The sequence below is a fragment of the Lates calcarifer genome, linkage group LG7_1, assembly GCF_001640805.2.
Source record: "Lates calcarifer isolate ASB-BC8 linkage group LG7_1, TLL_Latcal_v3, whole genome shotgun sequence".
NCBI lineage: Eukaryota > Metazoa > Chordata > Actinopteri > Centropomidae > Lates > Lates calcarifer.
In genome coordinates, this window is record NC_066839.1 from 22,178,355 (window position 1) to 22,199,535 (window position 21,181).

The following is a 21,181-nucleotide window of genomic DNA, read 5'->3' on the forward strand; positions in this document are numbered from 1 at the left end:
CATCCAAAACAAACAGGCTTTCAAACCCAGACTCTGAGGTAACTTAAGGACAAATTTAAATTGGATGTATTTTTGTGTACTGAAATTCCACAAAGAAAAGCAAAACTTTTGTCACGTTTCTGTGTGTTTCTGTTGCTTCTTGTCAGATTTCTTGAATGTTACTGTAACTAAACTAGTGAGGTCCAGTGTTATTTTCCTTTTGGCAGGTTTGCATAGTCATCAAACAGCTTGAATAGAGCAGGAAAGCAGATGCAAAGTTTGTAGGTATTAAATCACATCTGGATTGAAACAGATTCCTTTTGAAACATGGAGATACTTTGTACAGTATCTGTATTGTGTCTTTTCCAGTTCACCCCCTGTGTGTCCTCAGATTCCCAAACTGTACATTTGCATTAACATTTTGGCACTTGATTAAGTTCTTGAGAGAGAGAGAGGCAATTTTTTTCCCTCACTTTCTCCACCATCACCATGAATGTGAGTAGTGAGCACATATTCTGCAATTCTGATGTTCTCTCTCCAGGCGGTGGCACTGCTCAGTCCTCAATTTCATCCAACTCTCTCTCTTTAATTAATACCACCACTGGTTTTATTAACATGTTCTTCCACTCCTCCCCGTGGCAGCTGTCTGTGTGATTACTGACAGAGTCTGACTGCGCCCCCAAACCTCTGAGAGTGAAAGAGAAAAAATGAACTCAATGCACTGTGTTCATATATAGAACACACTGTGAGTGCCTGAATCTATTTTTGCTATGTCCAGTACAATTAAGTGCACAGTTTGAGCCTGAGGATAATTGGCATCACCAAATGCCACAGATCTATGTGTTCTGAGGAATGTTCCTGGAAAGGAGCACTTGTACACTGCAAACCTACCTTGGACCTTGACAAAGTCTCTTCTTTCTGCTTCTGTGTTCCAGTGGGCAGTCATGAATCTTAGGCTTGTAGAAGTAATGCTTATAACAGAGAGAGGATTTGCTGCTTTAGCAAAATCAACAGCTCTGCTCTGTATATTTGCATATTCTACCAGCTCCTGAGAAGGGACAGAAACTCGTCTTTTTGTCTTTCAGCACCATCATTGACAGATTCTGTCCTTGCCAGGAAACGACTGTTTTTCTCATAACGCGTAGGACTCTCAAACTGGAATTGGATCTTTAAATTGTAGCTGGTTACCAGGCAGAGTGGCTGACAGAAAGTAAACAGACTCTACTGCCAAGGAAAAAGTTAGCAGTGTTACTGATGGCCTGCTCTGACTCTAAGCTCTTGTTCTGATGAAACCTGGCTTCTTTAGAGCTGTGTGTTGTATCTACATGACCAAAGTATACCATTGGAAGACACACCAACAAAACATTTGATGTGAAGCACTGCAGGTTAGTTGTAAGTGTGGCTTTTACTTCAACTACTGATGGTGCACATACAGAGGTCAGTAAAGTTTGAGGTCTTGAATGCTGATAAGCCAAAGATGTAAAGACCGTTTCTGCAAATTCACCATAGATGCAACATATCAGCAACAAATAAGTGTTTCTGAAACATGCAGTGTGTTCAGTGTACTGTACATTTCCTTCAACCTCCGTATGGCCATTAGTTCAGTTTCTTCATCAGACTGATTAATTAGTAATTGTGTATTTCTGACAATAGTCAATTAGACACAATAGTTTTTAAGTACTACATAAAAAAGCAACAGGGGGAAATGATTGTTGTTTGTATTAATTGAGGAGGCCTCTGTTTGCATTTTCCAAATGAACAAACAAGTGGGATTAACATATGCTAGTAAAGCACATCACCACATACAGTTTTTGGTCTAGTCCATAAATATGAGATATGAATAAACGTTGCTTTTCGGCACTAATCAATGGGACAGTAATCACTTAAATTGTCATTTAGTCTGTCCCCTGTTTTGTGACAGCCCAAAACCAGTGCAACAAGAACGTGCATGATATGGCTGAACTTCATCTCCCAGTTCCTATTAGCATATGCCAAGAATTGCAGGTTAATTATTTATCAAGTTGAATTCTAAAGGAGGCAGACCATTGAATTAACATCAACAAAATAACATGACAAAAATGACTAAAAAAACAACTGGTGATGAACTCAGTGGCCAACTGCCAGTATATTCATCCAATCGCCTAACACTAATACTTCACAAAGGAATCACCAGAGGCTAAATGATACGATATTATCATGATACACAAGTCACAGTATGATGTTATTGCAACTGGAGGAGGCATTCAGGCCTGTACTGTTCTCTTCATGCAGTTTTTTTGTTTGTTTTGTTTCTCTGGCTACGACTTACAGTTGTCCCCTGAACGTTTCACATGCAGACACTACATTACTGATGCTACATTTTACCAGTGTCCCCTTAATTCCTCACATTGAGACTACTAGTTGATGCAACACCTAAACCCAAAATGTTCCCACTGTGGGGCTGCTCTGAGTGCTGATTTGAGACCAGGTCCATTGTAACTTGTTCTTCCAAACTTTCTGGCTTGAATTATGTAGTCTTTGGGGAAAAACAACTATAAGCCTCAAGTAACATGTTATCATCATTTCACCTGGTTCAGTGTGGCTTTTGCTGTGCGTGTGTGGAGGGGCTGGCTGAGCCATGCCCACGGTTAGACCATGAGGGACTTGTTTTGCCACAGCCACTAAAGTCTGTATTCGATATTATTAGATTTGTGGCAAACAAAGATCAGTTAGACCACATACAGCCATCTTTCATTTAGCTTCACAGCCATGCTGTGGTTGTGTACAACATGCTGGAAGACTGAGAACAGGTGGTTTGAAGTGCAGTTGTCGTCAACTCGAGTTATCTTCACCTGGTTCCCTGTGACCACCTTCTCTGCTCTACTGATCAGAGGGATCCAGTATTGACCAAATGTGACCAATCACATGGAATACAGTTTCTTCACCAATGTGTCTCCACTGTCTGTTACAATTCATACAGATGTGGTATTGAAATTGGTCACTATTGAGAACCTACAAAGTACACAGTGTGAATAACAGTGACTGGCTGCTACTTTGTGTCTGATGAGTGTTTTTGGTTTACTTTCTGGTACATTAAAGGGGCATTCTACAAAAGGCAGCATGTCTGGAGAAACTTTCTGAACATAGTATCATGACATAAATCAGATCAATTGGAGATTCATAATATCAGTTTCAGAAGGTTCTTGGTTCATTGCCCAGTCAGGAGTTTGACTACAGCAGGTGTCTGTCTGAGGATTTCACTCTGATTGCTTTTCTTTTACTTACTTTTGTCCCTTCATCCTCTCCTCTGCTAACATCTTTTTCTTTCTCACACACATTTATACTCTGTCTTTATTACCCCTTCCTGTTTTCTTTCTCTCTCTCTCTCTCTCTCTCTCACACACACACACACACACACACACACACTCACACACTGCAGTTAGAATTCTCACACAGTCTTGTCTCCATGACTTCAGGGGACATTATATTGATTTACATTCATGTCCTGGGGACTTGCACTGTCTTCGACCTTAAACTACTACTTGCCTAACCCTAATCTGTACTCTAACCCTAAAGCTTCACCTTAAAATCTAATGATTTCTGTTATGGGGACTTGCTTTTTGTCCTCATAAGGAAGACAAGTCCCCATAACATATGAATAATACCACACACACACACACACACACACGCTCGCACTCACTTTCTCCCTCTGTCTCTCTCTGTGGCCTGACCAGCTGGGTGGAAAGAATCACTTGTTTATCTCTCCCCCTGTCCATCAGGGGTTTTTGCTGTGCCGGCACTGTTGCTTAGCAACTGCAGCAGGAACCGGCATTGGCTGCTCATGGTGTGCGTTGGCGTGTGAGAGAAAGAGAGTCCATGTTGACACGGAAGGCTGGGGACAGACAGACGCGTGCTGTCCTCACTGCTCCCTCACTGCCTGAGTGGCTGCCAGCCTTTGTGTGGCTCGCAGTGGAGCTACACACACCTTAGCCTCGTTCAGCAGAGACACACAAATACACACTGCAGACTAGGCTGAGACCTACTGATCCCACTGTCTCACTTCATCTCCCTGGATACTAGCGTTGGGTATTTCAAGCAAAAATACTGTTCGATATTCACTACTATTAGACAACTCTTGGAAGACTCCACCCTCACCCCCGGTGCCCACGATGTACGCACACAAAGAGAGCAAGCAAGAGACCCTTCATACAACTCTGTCTACTGTATAGCATAGATGTGGTAGATGTAAGATATGGTAGTTCTACCTGCCTACAAAATAATCAAACAATGAAAAATGCCCATCACAGTGTCTTGTTTTTCATCTAAGCAACAGTGGAAAACCCACAGATATTCCATTTACAGTAATGTTAAATCAAGGGTCAACTGTGAAAGTTATTTCAACTAATTAATCGTGAAATGACTTTCATGGTCAATTGATTATCAGTTGATAATTAATCTTCAAATCAACTAATCATAGCTGCTCTTATGTGCATATCAACACACAGGGAGACCTTACAACAAAGTGCTGATGTGTTGATAACCAGAGTTATTGATATGTTGACACACGTAACAGCAGTGACATGGACATTAGATGATGGTGATCAGATAATTGAATAAAATGACAGCATGTTTTGAATGAGCACTGCACTAGTTTGTGTAAAAAAAAGAGAAAAGCAATGAATCGTCACACTGGAGAGGCTAGAACCAGATGTTTGGCATTTTTGCTTGACACAGTTGTGTCTGAAATGTTTTATGTTCTGTCAAGACTCACTCAAGCACTAGCATGATTTTTCATCTCTGCTCACAGTAATGTAACATCACCAGTGTACAATGGACTTCATAGATTCTGCTCTAGATTGTTCACAATTTGGTCTTAAAATTGTGATATTTTATAATGTAGCCATCATGGTATTCAAAAAAACATTAATTCACTTCCAAGAATGAAAAATCTAATAGAAATTTCCCATTTATCATGATGATGATCTGATGTGTGCGTCGCTCTCACACAAATCTGTCTCGATACCACTGCCTTCCATAGGGAGCTTTAGTACATGCTGCTCCTTCAGTCTTAGCAGCGCAGTAGATTTCTGATTCAGGCTTACACCAGCCTGCTCTGAGAAGCTCATTGTCTTTCAACACCACATTCCATGTTGCATCCCCTCCCCTGCTGGTTGGAAGCAGTCATATGTATTATTGTGCAGAGGGATGCTAAGAATATTTCTTCCTCTTTTGGAACCTTCACTTTTGGTCCAGCAGTCTCAACGATTGTGCCCAGGGAACTGTAGCGTTGCATTGCAAGCGACATCTGTCATTCCATAGTGTGAGGATGGGCAGTTGGCAAGCTGAGAATGTATGGGCGCGTGTGCATGTGTGTTTGGGGTGGAGGTGGTAGTGCCTGCCCCCTGCCCCCCCTGCTCTTTTCCTGAAGCTCCACTACTAGCAGTGAAGGTTAGGAAGGCAGGCATGTCTCTGAGCATGTGCCAGCACATGCGGGCACGTCTGGGCAAGCCTCAGGCTCCTACTCTACACTGCCTCCTCCTGTCCAACTGTCTGTCAGTCAGTCACTAATGCAAGATGAATGGAGGGAGTGAAAAGCTTAGATTTTTGTGAGCACCTCTTTGTTAGTTTTTTTTTTTTTTTACACTGCTATTAATATCCCTTATGTAAACTGATGAAACACAATGTACAGATACAAGCACTGGCCCAAGCTGATAATGGCATAAAGGCAATGAATCGTAGCATGGTGCCTGCAGCACAGCTCACCTCAGATGACTCTTCAGCAGTGTGCGTGTCTGTCTGGGACTGATGATGTCACACCAATCCTATTATAAATACTGTATTTCCCTCTGCCTATACTGGCTGACCTCACTTCACATCACTCAAGACCTCAATCCTCTCCACTCTGGTCCACTCACAGCCTCCAGCAGTGTTCTTCCACCCTGTTTGTGTTTAGTTCTTTGTGCTGTGCTGTGTTGCAGTGATCAGTCAGTAAACGTACAGGTGGAAAAAACTGTTTACTCGAGCCTCAGAACACTCCATCCATCTCAGTTGCACCCTCAGTAGATTTAATAGTATCTGCAGAAGTCGTCAAATTGATGGCAGCTACAGCACATCAGCTTATATGTTTCTTCAGGACTGTGTCACTGCATGCTGGGAAATAAATGTTTGAGCAGAGTGGGTTGATTCATATTGCCCTGCCAGGCTGTTGATTTTTTTATGTATTTTGATTTGTTGATCCTTAAGGGCAAACTCAAAAATAAAATGAAATCATTCCTCCATTATTGTCATGTAGTCTGATGTGTACTTGCACATCCAGAGTTTAATTTTCTGTTTTGTTTGTTGGCATTTTTCTGTCTTTCTTTGCAGTCTTAGCATTTTTTACCAGTGAATATAGCTGAGAAGTATCCCTATGAAATTGTTAAATGGATGTGGTAAGAGCTCGGGCTGAACAGTTAATCACAATATTATTGAAATTGCTGTATGGCCAAATTGCAGAAGTTGGAATTTTTTGATAAAGGTAAAAATGTGGCACAAAATATCATTATAAATGAAGCATTGTGGTGTTATGGTGAGATGCCCTGGCATACATTTCTTCAGACATGAGGGAGTATATACAGACCCCAGTAAAAGTCATGTCATCAACATTTTTATTTTTTCAGTGGAAATTAATTGCAATAAAATTGTGACTCATATCATATTTGCAGTATTTGTTAAAAATAATTGCAATATGATTTTTTTTTAAGTACAGTAGGTGCCCTCCATTTGTGTTTCAGCTAATACTGTATGTAGATGGTGGATTCAGCCTCAGGAACAGACAGTGAGGCAGAGCTTTAGCTCTGTGCTCTACTTCTCTGAGTCATCAAACTTAAAACTAACTCAAACTTGATGCAGGCTTTGTTGGTTAAAACATGTCCAGCTGGTGATTATCAGACTAACTTCAGCCTAGAGACTTGCATTCCTCTTTTTATGAGGAATGCAACTTGTAAAAACTTTTTTCTCTCAATCATTGCAACACACTATACTTTTTGTCTTTCATAAAAGAGAGAAAGAAAGAATCTTTGGTTGGACCACAGAGATTTTTTTTCTTTTCTGATTTGATCTTGATGTTTGTAGGCCACTTGATCACTCAGTTCTGGACTTGTACTTTGCTGATGGAATTAACAAGTGTTGCTAAGATTCATTCATTATCTATACTGCTTATCCTTAAGGGTTGTGAGGGGGCTGGAGCCTATCCCAGCTAACATGGGACGAGAGGTGGGGTTCACCCTTGACAGCTCGCCAGTCCATTGTAGGGCCAACACATGCTAACAGCCATTTACACCCACATTCACACCTATGGGCAATTTAGAGTCATCCAGTTAACTTAAGCTGCATGTGTTTGGACTGTGGGAGAAAGCTGGAGTACCCAGAGAGAACCCATGCAGGCACAGGGAGAACATGTAACCTACACACAGAAAAGCCCTGGACGAACTGGGGCTCGAACCCAGAATGCTATTATTTATACACCAAGCATTGAAAACTGTCAAGTACCATAAGCTGGCCTCAAATGTCTTGTCATGATTTTGTCAACGTTAGAGTGAGTTTTTTCATGTTTTGACGTTTACTTTTAAGAACTTAAACAATTTTTTAGGAATGCAGTTGTAGGCTGTGAACACAGACAGTGAAAAAATATGATTTTACTATACTGAGACTCAGGTACCACATCACCATGACACAGCCTTAGTTGTCAGCTTACTAATATACTATACAAGTTGTGTTCAATGCATGCCAAACATATGTAAAATAAAGAGGTAATGAAAATACAAATAACAGATGAGAAATGGAGAAAGTGTGTACTGTCATTAGATCTGAGAACAGAAGCTCTTGTGTTTTCATATTAATGCAAAATAAAAAGGCTTCTGCCTCAGAAAGAACAGAAAACATGAAGGTAGACGAAATGGATAAAATTATAATCCTGTTGTTGAAGAGATTTGTTGTTGTTGTGTTGCAGGTCAGAAAACATGTCTTCACCTCCATGGTGTGTTCCCTTACATCTATGTACCATATGATGGCTATGGGCAGCAGCCAGAGCGCTACTTGCGGCAGGTGGCCTTCAGCATCGACAGGGCCCTCAACGTTGCCATGGGAAACCCCGCCTCCAGCACCCAACACGTCTTCAAAGTGGTGCTGGTCTCTGGCATGTAAGTGACTCATCATTGCCAAGTTGACCGAGCTGATGAAGTAGAGATTTGCTCAAATAGAAGTATGAAATATGTAGCGCTGACCCGAATGCTTTGCGTTGCCATGGTAATTCCATGTGTCCAAATCAGTATTCGAATGCCTTGCATTTTTAAAATTATTATTATATATGCATTATCAAAATATCCTGAAATAATACAAAGTAACACCATCAGTTATTCCAGACAAGGACATTTAAGTGTGGTGATAGTTTTGTGCATCACTGTGCGACGTTACCAGCACTGACACTGGAATGGTGACATGCCAAAGGAAACTGGTATATCATAAATCTTGGCTGTCAGAGTTGCAGTCAGCATGTTACCTGAAAACTGTAACCAACAGTTGAGCTGTCTTGCAATTGCTAAAATGTCCTTTATTTCTATTATGGCTGATGTTGGTGCGACCAGCATGCTAACAAAATATAACGTTGATGTCTAAATGTTGTCCTTAACCCCACCCCCACCCAAAGCATAGGATATTTGTGGGTACACAGCCCCCAAAATGGCCCCAGAAATATGACTATAAAAGTATTTAAAATTTGCAAAGTAACAATGAGGGGACATTTTAAAATGTATATGTAGTAAGTTGATGTCTCCCATCTGGTCTTTTTCTTACAGGCCATTATATGGCTTCCACGCCAAGGAGAAGCACTTTATGAAGATCTATCTGTTCAACCCTCAGATGGTCAAAAGGTAAGGTTACTGCAGATCAGTGCAGTCAAATGTGGATAGAGATCATCACGGGCTCCTGTTGTTTGATGACACTGAACACCAAACTATGTGCACAGGATTCCAGCTCGCTAAACTGAAATCGATTGTTGCGCATTCAGTTGAACAAATTGATTGGCTGAGTGCGTATGTTTGTGTGCGTATGTGTATGGAAGCAGAGAGCGAGTGACTCACAGAGTGGGAAAGAGGGAGTGAGACTGGAGAGAGAAGGAATAGCAGAAAAGGGAAAAGGGCAACTGAGGACGAGAAAGAATAAGGGAGCAAGATAAAATAACTGACAGATGGTAAGGTAGAAAAGTATGAAAAGGATATGAGGAAGAGAAGGAAGAAAAAGGTGAGGCTGAGTTGTAGGTCTGGCTGCCCTACATCCTCCTCAGTCAGTCAGTCAGCATGGTGGTCTGACCTTTAAAGGGGAAACATGACTCCAGGACAGACCTTAAACCTCCACACAGTGCACTGCTCCCCATTCATCTTTAAATATCAAGCAGGTACTGCACAATCACAGTGGATTGTTCTGGAAAGCAGGTTGTCTTTTTTCTGAGTATATGCTCAACACAGAGTTAGATGAAAGGATTTTATATAATAATACATCTATTTATAGATTTATATATTTGAAGTGGCACCATAATTGTAAATGTCAAGGGTCAGAGTCAATCTGATATTCAGAACTACTCAGTATTATTATGGTTAAATTATGGTTGTATTAAATCTTCTAAATCTATAGACCTTTTTACATTTTATAGATTACTAATAAACAACAAAAAAGTATGAGAAAATTACTGCTGTGATGTTTTGTTGGGACAGACTTGAAAACTATCATAATCTTGTCTTACAAATTGTGCATTATTGTGTTGTTTTATGTGTTGGTGTCCTGTTGCATTGAAGGACTGGCCTCATTCAGTTCATTCTAATGGAAGAGAGGGTTGTGTTTTTTCATGCAGGGCTCAACTCTGAACCTGAGGCTACGTTCAGATAGCACTGTGAGAAAAAAACGCAACCCTCATTCATTTGAACGAGGCTACACAGAGGTTTTTATTTAACAAAGTAGTTTAAACTACTTTAGTAGCTTTAGTTAACCAAACCAGATTTCTCCCTAGTGTAGCCTGGCTGAAGTTCAACTTCTTCCACTGAAGTAACTGGTAGCGTAAGTAGCTTGGAGAAGCTAATCTACACCATCTCAACTAAATTAAAGGACTAATTATCTCTAATCTGCAAAGGTTTGTTTGTTTGTTTGTTTGTTTTTACCCAAGTGGCAGATGCCTTTAGTTATGGAATAATCCCTGTTTATTGCAGGGTATGTGAGCTGTTGCAGAGTGGAGCAGTGATGAGCAAGAATTACCAGCCGCATGAGGGTCACATCCCCTACCTGCTGCAGCTCTTTATGGACTACAACCTGTACGGCATGAACCTGATAAACCTGGGAGCCGTCAAGTTCCGCAGGAGCCAGAACACAGGTAAGGGATTAGGACAGAAAGAAAACAGAATTTAAACAACTCATCCTAATAATTTGGGAACCATTTTTTCCAGGCTTTTCCTAGCTAATCTGAAATGAATAGATACTCACTGAAATGTAATTCTAGTTTTAACATGTAACTACAATGCTGACACCTATGCTCATCATTCATCTATCCATCCATTATCTATACTGCTTATCCGTTAAAGGTCGCAGGAGCTGACATTGGGTGAGAGGTGGGGTACACCCTGGACAGATCATCAGTTAAACTGATCATAAAAAAGAACAAAAAAAAAAAGTATGAATTAAATTTGACGTTTGCCCCCGCCCCCATCTGTTTTCTCTTTGAGGCAGTTCTTTGGCTACACATGTCTAGGTATTCCCCAGTGCTGTTGAGAAAGTGGTCTACTCTGACTGTCTCATCAACATCAGGACACACTGCTTTTTGTCCTCATGGGACAATGTGGGCAGAGCCAGCCATCTTCATGCTCACTGTGTTGTTCCCTATGGCTCAGCAGGGATAGAGAGCAGGCCAGTGATGGCTGCCATGCCTCATGTCATATTGAATTAGTCCTGATCGCACCTCAGCCTCAGGATACCTCTGTCTTTTGAAAACCTTTTCTTTTTTCCGCTCCCTTGTCTTGCCATCTCTCTTCTGTTCATATTTGGTCTCATGGGCTGTCTTGCCCTTGGACTTTTTTCTTTTATATTTCTTTCTTTGCTTCACTCAGACTGGCTCGTCTTGCCCATTTCAACCATTTTGTTCCTTTCACTGCTTGGCAGGAAGAGAAAAGTAAAAACCAATGTTAGAATAAAGCCTCCTGAAAATAATTTGGGAAGTTTCCACAAAGATTGATTAGAGATTGTAAAAAGAAAAAGGGGGAAAAAAAAAAACTAATTCAAAAGGTGTGAAGAACTTCTGGCTCTGCTTCTATCAGAGATGGCAGCCTAAAGACACAGAGGAAAGTAGAAGTGCAATGAAAAAGCAAAGGTAAACATGGAGAGGATTCTACAGGAGATTCAAGTCAAGAAAACAACCACCTGACACAGTGGACACCAGACTACAAACAATGGTGCAAGAAGTGAAAAACATGCTCAAGGTCACCAGCTGAGGAGGCCTTTCAGATGAGAGGTGACATGTCTTCAAGAAAACTAAAAGAAGTGCAGTTGCCTTCAGCTCTGGCACTTAAGTGGATTGCTCTGATTACCTGTGAGCGTTTGTACCGTACAGATGCTTGCTGGCAGACAATATGTATTTCAAGGCTGGACTATTCATGAATTTAGTGAATTTGACTCTAATGTCAAACAGTCCTAATGATGTCTGTTTTATTCATTTTTAAATAAATAAGTTCTCATTTGATTGAAATGAATGACTGATTAAGATATCCATTAAATGAATGATTTGTTGTTTGGCAAACATGTTGCGTCAGTGTGAATTCGATGCGTCAAATTGAGGCTGCTTGACAGCAAATTTTTACAGGCTGCTCTTTGGTGCCAGTTTGCCGCTGCTCTGGGAGATTAATTTACACAGCTTCATGAATGAAAATTCTGAGCATGACACACCTTCCTTCTTCCTGGCTCATCCTGGGCCTGGTGATGGACATTCTCACAGACTTGGACATGTGCTGCTTCTGCAAGTGGTCACAAAAACAAGTGTAACACAGGTTACGCAGGATTTTGATCGCTCAGACTCACGAAAGTTATTGTTTGCACCTGCTGCGTGTGCAGTACCGTGCCACGCTTTGTTTGTAGCAGGAAAAGTCTCTGGTTTTTTTGATCGTACCTCACATTCCCTAATTCCTTTTGTTCTTATGTTGGGTTGGAGATCCGTCTTTTTCCTTGTTCTCGGCCTGCAGATCCCTCACTGATTAGTAACTCTTGTAACCTCTGAGTGTGTCTATTCTTTACTGCTCTGCTCTACCCTTAGGTATTGTTCAGAATTCACATCTGTCACCAGCGACAGCAAAGCAACAATAATCTTGTCATTTGAAATCTGTATATGTGCAAAGTGTGTACTGAGTGGGGACAGTTTGTTTCTCAGGCAGTGAACATAACCATCACTTTGGGCCTCACAGAGGGAGTGTCAGAAAGAGGGTTTCCTTCTCAGATCTTAGGTGAACCTCACCCTCACAAATCCAACTTCCCTTCCTTCCGATGGAGCCTAAACCTCAGCCAGCCAACTTTGTTTGATCAGAGCTTAGTCCTAATCTCTGACCAGTTCGTCCACTCATCACGCCCCATCAGGGCTCTCTCTTCAAACTCCCGCAAGAGCATCCAGCCCAGCAGGGCCACCTTCAAATGTGAGGGCATTAACGATTCAGGACAGGAAATTCCACACTTGACTTTAATAAAGTTCCTTTTTCAAAATCCTCACGCTTGACTCTCCTCTGACAAAAGCAGGGTTCCCATGTTTGATCCACCTCTACACTGATGCAATCAATGGAAAGAGGGCTCCAATGCCCTGTGCAGCAAAGAAACCAAAATACTCCAATAATAGGTACACCTGTTTACATTTCCTCTCCCCTGCAGCTCAAACTTGAAAGCAAGTCCTTAATCTTGGATCAAGTGAAGGATAAAAGGCGCTGGGTTGCTAAAATGGGCCATTTTAAGATCAATAGAACTCTTAATGTGTTTTGAGGTCCATTATCCAGTTTGCATACTTACCTTCAAAACACTTAGAATACCTTAGTAGAGTTTATCCTTGAAATGTCCCAATGTTATAAATGACTGTATCTCTGTATTGTAACTACCTGTTGCAACCTAGTTAACTGTTAGGTATAGTAATTATAACTGGATCTTATTTTTCATAGCTCTGGCCATCATTCGTATCAACGAACAACCTTGTTCTCACCCACTTCGTTGCTTGAAACTGGGAATACAGCAACATGACGCAACAAAAGAAAAAAGTCCAACTGAGTAAGAAACACAAACATAAAGATGATCAGACAGGTTGTAACCAAAAACCCAATTCAGCTAAACTTTTTTTGGAAGAATAAACGCAGTAAAATGATTACCGTAAAAAACAGACCAACCTCAGCATTTGACTTTGACTTACTATACTCACTGTAAGTTGAACAGTGAAGATTCATCACCAAAACATTCACTTTCAGTTTTACCTCAAAATAAAGTGATCTAGATTATTTGGATAACCTGTTGGCTTGTTTACAACCTGTCTGATCGACTGGTTGTGTTTCTTGCCTGGTCAGACTTTGTTGTAATGATGTTGATCTCCTCAATTTTGCTATAACTGTAATTCCAATGTCTTCTAAGCCTTCTGCAGTTCCTCCCATATTTTGTCATTTTGTCTGTGTGTGTTTTCCAGAAGTCCAGGACAGGCAAACTCCCAGCAGTCATTCCAGCATCAGCCCATGGAAGAGCCCCAGGAGCTCCAAGCTCAACAACAGTACCCCGGGGGGCACATTTGTCCGCTGGGAGGAGAATACCCTACCCTGGTGAGTCCCAGCACAGGCTGCATTATCTCTTACTCTAAGTCAACGTCCTAAAAAGACGTACAAAGAGTTTGTTTTTTTTTTTCCAGTTTTTTATATGATAACCCTTCCTTACTGAAAGGGGCTACAGTTCTATATATCCATATATTTTTTGGAGACAATTATGTCCTTGAGTGCATTATTCTTTATATACTTATAATTTTTTGCTAACTAATGATTAGTTACTTCCTGTGGTTTTGAATAGCTGATAATTTTGTTAAGTTCTTTTCGCTTTCTTTTTTCTTATTTTTAAAGATATCAGTATATTTCTTTTTTCCCCAATATTGTTGTCTCATTATTTGAACTAGTTTTAGTGTTTATACTCAAACACTTCAGTTTCTTTGAAAGTTATTCATTTGTATTTTTGTTCTATTTTTTATTAATAAAATAATCTTTTAATTGCAACATGTACAGTGCATTCAGAAAGTATTCAGTCCCCTTCACTTTTTTCACATTTTATGCGAACTGGCACCAAAGAGCAGCCTGTAAAAATTTGCTGTCAACATGTTAAAACAGTCTAATTCCTTCCTCCTTCATCAGGCTGCTCTACACTACAATACCTCATAATGAGAAAGCGAGGCACAGATCTGGGAAAGGCTACAGAAACATTTCTACTACACTGAAGAAAAAAAAGTGAATGGGGTCTGAATATTTTCTGTATGCACTGCATAATTGGTATGCACCAAAAATGAAAAACAAACAAAAAATTAAAATAAATGTGATACTTTCAATATTTTTCTAGACTTTGTGAGCACTTCAATGTGTTTTTAATACCAGTTGTGCATGAATTCACTGCCTACAGCTCCTTAGTCCTGGATGAGGTGGAGAGGCAGAGCACCTGTGAACTAGAGGTTGATGCTGTGGCTGTAGACATCCTCAACCGCCTGGAAATTGAAAGTAAGTTCTCTCAGGACCAACATACAGCTGGAATCATCAGTATTGGATCTTTTGCCTCTTTTTTTACCCCCTCTTTCAAATCATGTGCTGGTAAACACATGACTGAGATCAGGCTGGACACAGGTAAACTGCACTTACAATGAAGAAAGAAAAGGAATGTCCACTCCAGGGCAGGCAGTGCATGTGTTCTGACTCACTATAACTTATACACAAAAATCAGAAAAGTTTTGTTGTAGGGTTTAAAAATGTCATCAAAAGACAGTAATAAAATGTGATTGTTTTGTTAACTGACACACTGTGCTGTGACTCGTCTCTGTCCAGATCAGATTGGCAGGAACCCTGGCCTGCAGGCCATCTGGGAGGATGAGAAGCAGAGGAGGAGAGAGAAGAACCAGGCCACCCAGATAGAAACCCCCGAGTCACAAGGTGAGGAGATTCTCAGTAGTAACTCTCTCTTTGTTATGTTTTCACACGTCTGTCCTTTTTCTCACATTAACAGTGACCTGTCTTGAATACAGACATGCGAGAAATATCATTATCATTAGACTTTTAACATGCTAGCAACCTACACAATTGCCATTTAGAATTTCCATCGTATTCCTGGTGGATTACCTTTAACGTAAATGCCATATCTCTAAGCTTAACCTTGTGATCACCTTAAGAAAAGATGAAATAGATAGGGCCATGAAAATTTAGTAGAGAGTAAAATCCTGCCTCTCTAGTATTATAAAATGCCATGCCATGTTTAGATGTATAAATTGATCTTTTCAGATTGTATTCCATGTCTTGCAGGTAGCTTTCATTGCTTTTACACACCCCAGATGAATAACTGGAACCTTCCTACCTTTTTTTTTTTACCTTTCCTGCACGTCGTACCTCCTTCTCTCTCTCGTACAGACACTATCAAATATGAAAAGTCCAAATAAAAATAATATTAAAAAAAAACAGTAATACACTGATTTTTATCTGAAGTTGCTCATCAGTACCACAGGTAACCACCTTAGACCACTCAGCAGTGCAATAAATAAGTGGAAGAATACTTTCTGAGCATTAAGGTCTTTCTGTTTTTTTTTTTAAATTTTTTTATTTTAGTAAGTAACCACAATGAACCTCAAAGCAGATAAATTTGTTTTTATGCAAGCTCATTCTCTCACTCTCTCATAGGTTCTCTTGTTGTTGGGGCCCCTGTTTTAGATATTCTGGCTAAACTGTTTTAAGAGAGCAGATGCTTTGAAATAAGTATGATGTAGGTACATAATAGAAAGAACCTGTATTCAAAATGCTCAAAGCTTCAGCAGAACTAAAGTGAGCTGTTTTCATTTCAGTGGCGCCAGCCTTTCTGCTTTCTGCTAGTTATGACAGTGTTTTGAGGCAGTACAAACTCCTCTGTGGCTAACTGTATTGTTTCATCATGTCTAGCTCCTTATTATCAATACTGTGACATCTGTCTTAGTTTTGTTGTTGAGCCCTTGAAGACAAAATTTTCCATTACCTACATAAGTCAGAGAATCATCACTCTTAGAGCTGTCCATATGATGGGTGATACCACAACTTCTAACCACAACAAGAACTTAAATCATCAAAAACTACTTATTGCCACACACAGGGAGCTCACATAACAATATAGAGATAAATTCATCACAAGCTGATCCACTGTGTTGTGATGAAATGTGTTTGCTGTCACATGTGTAGGCCTCTATCCAAGCAGGCAGAGATTCCAGGTCTGAAAAGCACAGTGAGAGGAAATGATCATGTCCAGAATTTACACAGATTATAGTTTATACTGAAAATATGACAAGTTTGGAAAGATTATATATTTCATGGCCTGGTATGTATAATTACATCCAGTCCGATTTTATTATCATGATTAAAGTACTCTAGCTGCACTGACAGTAAAGTTTCCCAGCCACTACCAGCATACTTAACAGCAGTTACTGACCAAAATGTTTTAATTGTAGCTAAGAATTTGAGGTCTGGAAAAACTCTGGAATCTAAGAACAGAAGTTTCCAGGAATTATGCATGCAGCATTGAAGTTTTTTTTGTCTGACGTGTTCCAGATCGTGGGTTTGTCACGTCAACGGAGAGTGAGAAAATCTTCATGAAGAGATTCAAGGAGATTCTGAAGGAGAACGACTTTGACGTGTAAGTTCCTCATCCTTTGTCTGATCTGTTATGGTGACAGTTGGGGAAGAAGCGAAAGGCTCATCAGACGTTTCACAACAAATTATATCTGAAAGTCGTTCTTGGGCGATTGTCCCATTTCCCTGAGGAAACCCAGAGTAGACAACAAGGGGCTGGAAGTGTTTGAAAATAAGCAATGCTTCCAGTCACATTTGTGAGAGACACAGTCTCAGACAACATCTAAGTCAAGATTTTCATCTCTGTGTTGAACTATAATGAAGCTATTGCATGTCCTCAGTTTTCCTGTGCATCTCAGCACCATGTCTGTGTTTGTCCTCTCAGGGCAGAGAGGGAGGGAATGAAAACAGAGGCTGGAAGAGTTGGGAAGGAGGGATGGAGAAAGTGAAGTCAGAACAGATGTATTGAGAGGGTGGGAGCAGAACAGTTGTAGTCCAGAGAAAGGGAGAAGAAGAGAGTGAAAAGATGTTGATGAGGTTACACACCCTTCCCTCCTACTCCCACGATGTTCAGGCAGAAACTATTTCCTGTTATAAGTACAGTTGGCTCGGCAGCCGTGCGTGCATCTCCAGATGGCTTCTATTCACTAACCCCAATATCAAACAGGAACATAGGAGAGGGGGAGAGCAGTGTAGTGAGAGAGCAGTGTGGGCTTTTGGTGTAGAGTGGAGCTTGTTTTAAGTGATGGAGCACACAGTTCTCTGGCAGCTCTCCTAAGGCCTGGCCGTCTCAGTCACTCTCTCTGTTAATACTCACACAGAGTCGGCCACTTTTTTGCTGTTGGTTTTTCCTCTATTATGCACCACTACTACAACAACAACAACAAAATGTGTGCACACACACCGTGTACACACAATTCCACTACCCACTATAGCTTTTCACTTGACTGATCAAAAACAAAAATAAAAAATAAAAATTCAGATATTTAGAAAAAAGATGGGGTTGTGGTTAAAAAGACTTTGTTACCACAGGGCAACAGAATGCAGTATAGGGTTATGTCGCCTTGGTTTTTTGGTCTCCCTTCTGTTCCTCTTTGCTTAGGTACATCATTCTCAGTGACAGAGACAGTGAAGGCAGCGAGGGGGGCGTGGCTTGGTAGCGAAATGTGTTAATCGCCGCCGTAATCTCCTGATGCCTGCCAGGCTCCCTCCCTTGTTGCCTCTAAAGTCATTAGCTAGCAGACTAATTAAGAGACAACCAGGCAGTAGCACGTGCACACTGACTCTCTGGAGCCCTCTCCTCATACAGCCCGGCAGAACAGTCTCTGAATGACAATCAGACTGCAGTAAAGTGTCAGCAACAAAGTGTCAGCCGACGCAAACTCCAAAACATTAATTTCATATATTTACAGCCATGTTTTCATCATTCATCACCATTGAAAATTATTCATTATTGATCAGCCTAGCTACCAGGTTGGGATTCATCATTTAGAGCAAGCAGCACTTAGCTCATTCATCATTTGTCTGTGGCTGCAGTATAGCGTTTGTCTGATCTGTTTTTGGTTTATCCTCCACTAATGCTGTGTCTCTATCTGGACTCATTCCAGATGAGTGTTTACTCCTCTGGACCTTCTACTAGGCTCAGACATTGTGCTATGCAGCTTCACCTGTCTGTCCACATAGCCACTCTCAGTGTTTTCACTCTCTTTCATCTGAATGTGTTTCTAAGCTTGAAGTTGACAATGCATGCCTGCAGTCAAGAGCAACAGGGGTTGGATCAGTAACTTGAGTGTATTTCATATTCATTTTTCCTGCTCATAGTGAGATTTAAACCTGCAACCTCCTGGGCATGAAGCTCTGATCTCTAGGCTGCTTCTGCTCGGTCAGATGTGAAAATCCTTCCTCCACTCAGGGTTTGGATCAGTTCAGAATTCACCCTTAAATGGAATTATTATTTTATTTCTTTTTATGACCATTCCTGTGAAATTTGTTCCACTTCCAAGTGGTGGTTGTCTCTGAAATATTGAAATGTAGACCAGGCAGGTCTACATTTCAATATTTCAGACTCACTAAGTGGTGAGTTGCTAGGCGATGTAGTAGGGCAGTATGGGTAAAGGAGCATGATAGGCAGCTTGTAGCTGGGAGCGATCTGGAGGGATACAAAAACCCACTTGGCTGCCTGCCCATTTTCCATTCATATTCTTTTTCCATCACACACATGCACACCACTTAGCTGCACACACTCTTATATGCTCACACACACTTGTCATATGAGAGGCACTCTTTACTTGCGCAGCCACCCACATGCGCACACACTTGCACACCACCTCTGTGTACAAATACACACAGAGTAAACAGATCACTTCCCCTGATTAAGACCCACAGTAACGAGATGCCGATAAAATATGACTACACTAGAACAGATACCAGCGGGTCCTCTACTTTAAAATGGGAATGAGAATTAGTCCATCTTTCCTCTGCATATGTGATCCATGCATTTGATCAGTAGGCATGTTTTGACTACATGCTCAAAATAAACTTTTTTTGTCTGAGCCCAGTTACTGCTAGGCCACCGATATGATGTGACATCGTTTAATCAATTAATGAATCAAAGTAAATGCAATGAATATTAGTCAGTTCGTTCCCAATATCTCTGGGGGTATAAAGTATGTAATTGCAGCAGTCATCACTCATCATGCAGAAATGAACTTCATTTCTGTGTTTCTCTGCTCAGGACACAAGCTTCGTCTGTGGGTGATGGGGAGGAGGACCAGGATGATTTTCCTGACCTCACTCTCCACTGTGACCCCCTGACCCCAGAGGGACTACTTTCTACGCCTGCTAATGCTGTGGAGGTGCACAGGAACTCACAACCAGGTAAGGAAAACCTACTACTGAGATGAATAAAACCACTCACTATAGTCCCAATAGCTAGTTATATTTTTAGCCATGCTATAGCCTACCCCATAACACATACATATAATCAGCTCTAGTCTTCACTGTTCAGTTAAATCTATTAGATTTTACTCTTTCTTTACTTTTTTGCCTCTTCATATTACCTTTGTTGTTCTGACCATGTGTTTGGCAGGAGAGATACTCTGTGAAACTAACATCTTTTTCCTTTGCCCCGTTACTCCCACTGTGTCAGTTGTTGAAAGTGTGACATTGTGTGATTAGTATCGGGCTAATCTGTGGGCATTCTCTGCCAAGTCTCCTGCAGGAGCATGGAAGCTGCCAGGGGCAGCACTGGCACTCACACATAGGGCTACTGCTGCCCTGGTGTGTGTGTGTGTGTTGATGGACCTCTCCTTTTATGATGTTTTAATCACGGTCTGCCTGATACATAGCAAAGTGTTCAGATATGCTAACAGGGCTTTTTTTTTAATGCTTCCTTTCTCCAGACTCTGTGAGGAGCACTGATAAAATCCCAGAGGAGGCCATGGTTGATGAGGAGGCCATGTTGAGTCTCCTGGAGAACAGTCAGACATTCCTCCAGCTCTCCCAAACATCCAGTCACTCACCTCTGTTAGGTATGGGAGCCACTTGAAGAAATTCCCTACAGACCCACACAGCTCTAGTCTGCTCACTTTCTGTCCTTCTTTTCTGTTCAAAATTCTCCCTGAAATGTATATTTACAGTATTTGAAACACTCTTTGGATCATAAACTGGTTTACTTTCTGTTGACAGTCTGTGGACATACAAGCTGCTTTTTTCAAAAAAAAAAAAAAAAAAAAACTAGACAAACTCATAGCATTTTTAAATAGATAATCCCAATTTATTTTGAAAATATCAATAAATGACATGCCAGGCTAAGACATTTAGTGACTGTACCCAGGGCCTGTGAATAAAGGGAATAAAAACTGAGTAAAAAAGTTTTTAAAATTCTTTGATTTTGTTGCTTGTGTAGATAGCAGCCAAGACCATGCCATCATGGATTTGCTGGCAGGCCTGGAGGACGATGGTTTCTGCAGGACCCCCATTAGGCAGAATTCCCAGTCCCTGTCTCTTCCTGGTGCTAGGAGCTACCACTGCAACAGTGATGAGGAGGAGGCAGGACCAGAGCTGGACAAAGAAGAGGCAGAGCTCAGTGTGATAATGTCACAACGATGGGACACCGAGCCTCCTGAAAGTTCATCCTTAGCAAGGCAAGTTTGTCTCTCTTGTATTTGGGTGAAAAATCTACACATTTTACTTAATAATCAGTTAATTGTTTATCTAGTACATGTTTCCCTTTACAGTAGTAGTAGTAGTAGTACATGTTACCAGTTTGCAATATAATCTGACTTGATAAACAACTAATTTTAAAAAACAATATAAACATTACAAATGAAAGATAAATTAGTATATACAGAGATAAAAAC

General features: G+C 40.8%; 1 protein-coding gene across 1 annotated transcript in view; it reads left to right on the plus strand.

Annotated features, from left to right (window-relative positions):
• Nucleotides 1-21,181, plus strand: part of rev3l (REV3 like, DNA directed polymerase zeta catalytic subunit) — a 65,711-nt gene that overhangs the window by 19,222 nt on the left and 25,308 nt on the right. The window contains 10 exon segments of the mRNA XM_051072055.1: nucleotides 7,949-8,138; nucleotides 8,793-8,867; nucleotides 10,197-10,357; nucleotides 13,682-13,808; nucleotides 14,647-14,741; nucleotides 15,063-15,167; nucleotides 16,800-16,884; nucleotides 19,555-19,697; nucleotides 20,222-20,350; nucleotides 20,728-20,965. Of these exon segments, the coding sequence (XP_050928012.1) occupies nucleotides 7,949-8,138; nucleotides 8,793-8,867; nucleotides 10,197-10,357; nucleotides 13,682-13,808; nucleotides 14,647-14,741; nucleotides 15,063-15,167; nucleotides 16,800-16,884; nucleotides 19,555-19,697; nucleotides 20,222-20,350; nucleotides 20,728-20,965 (1,348 nt within the window).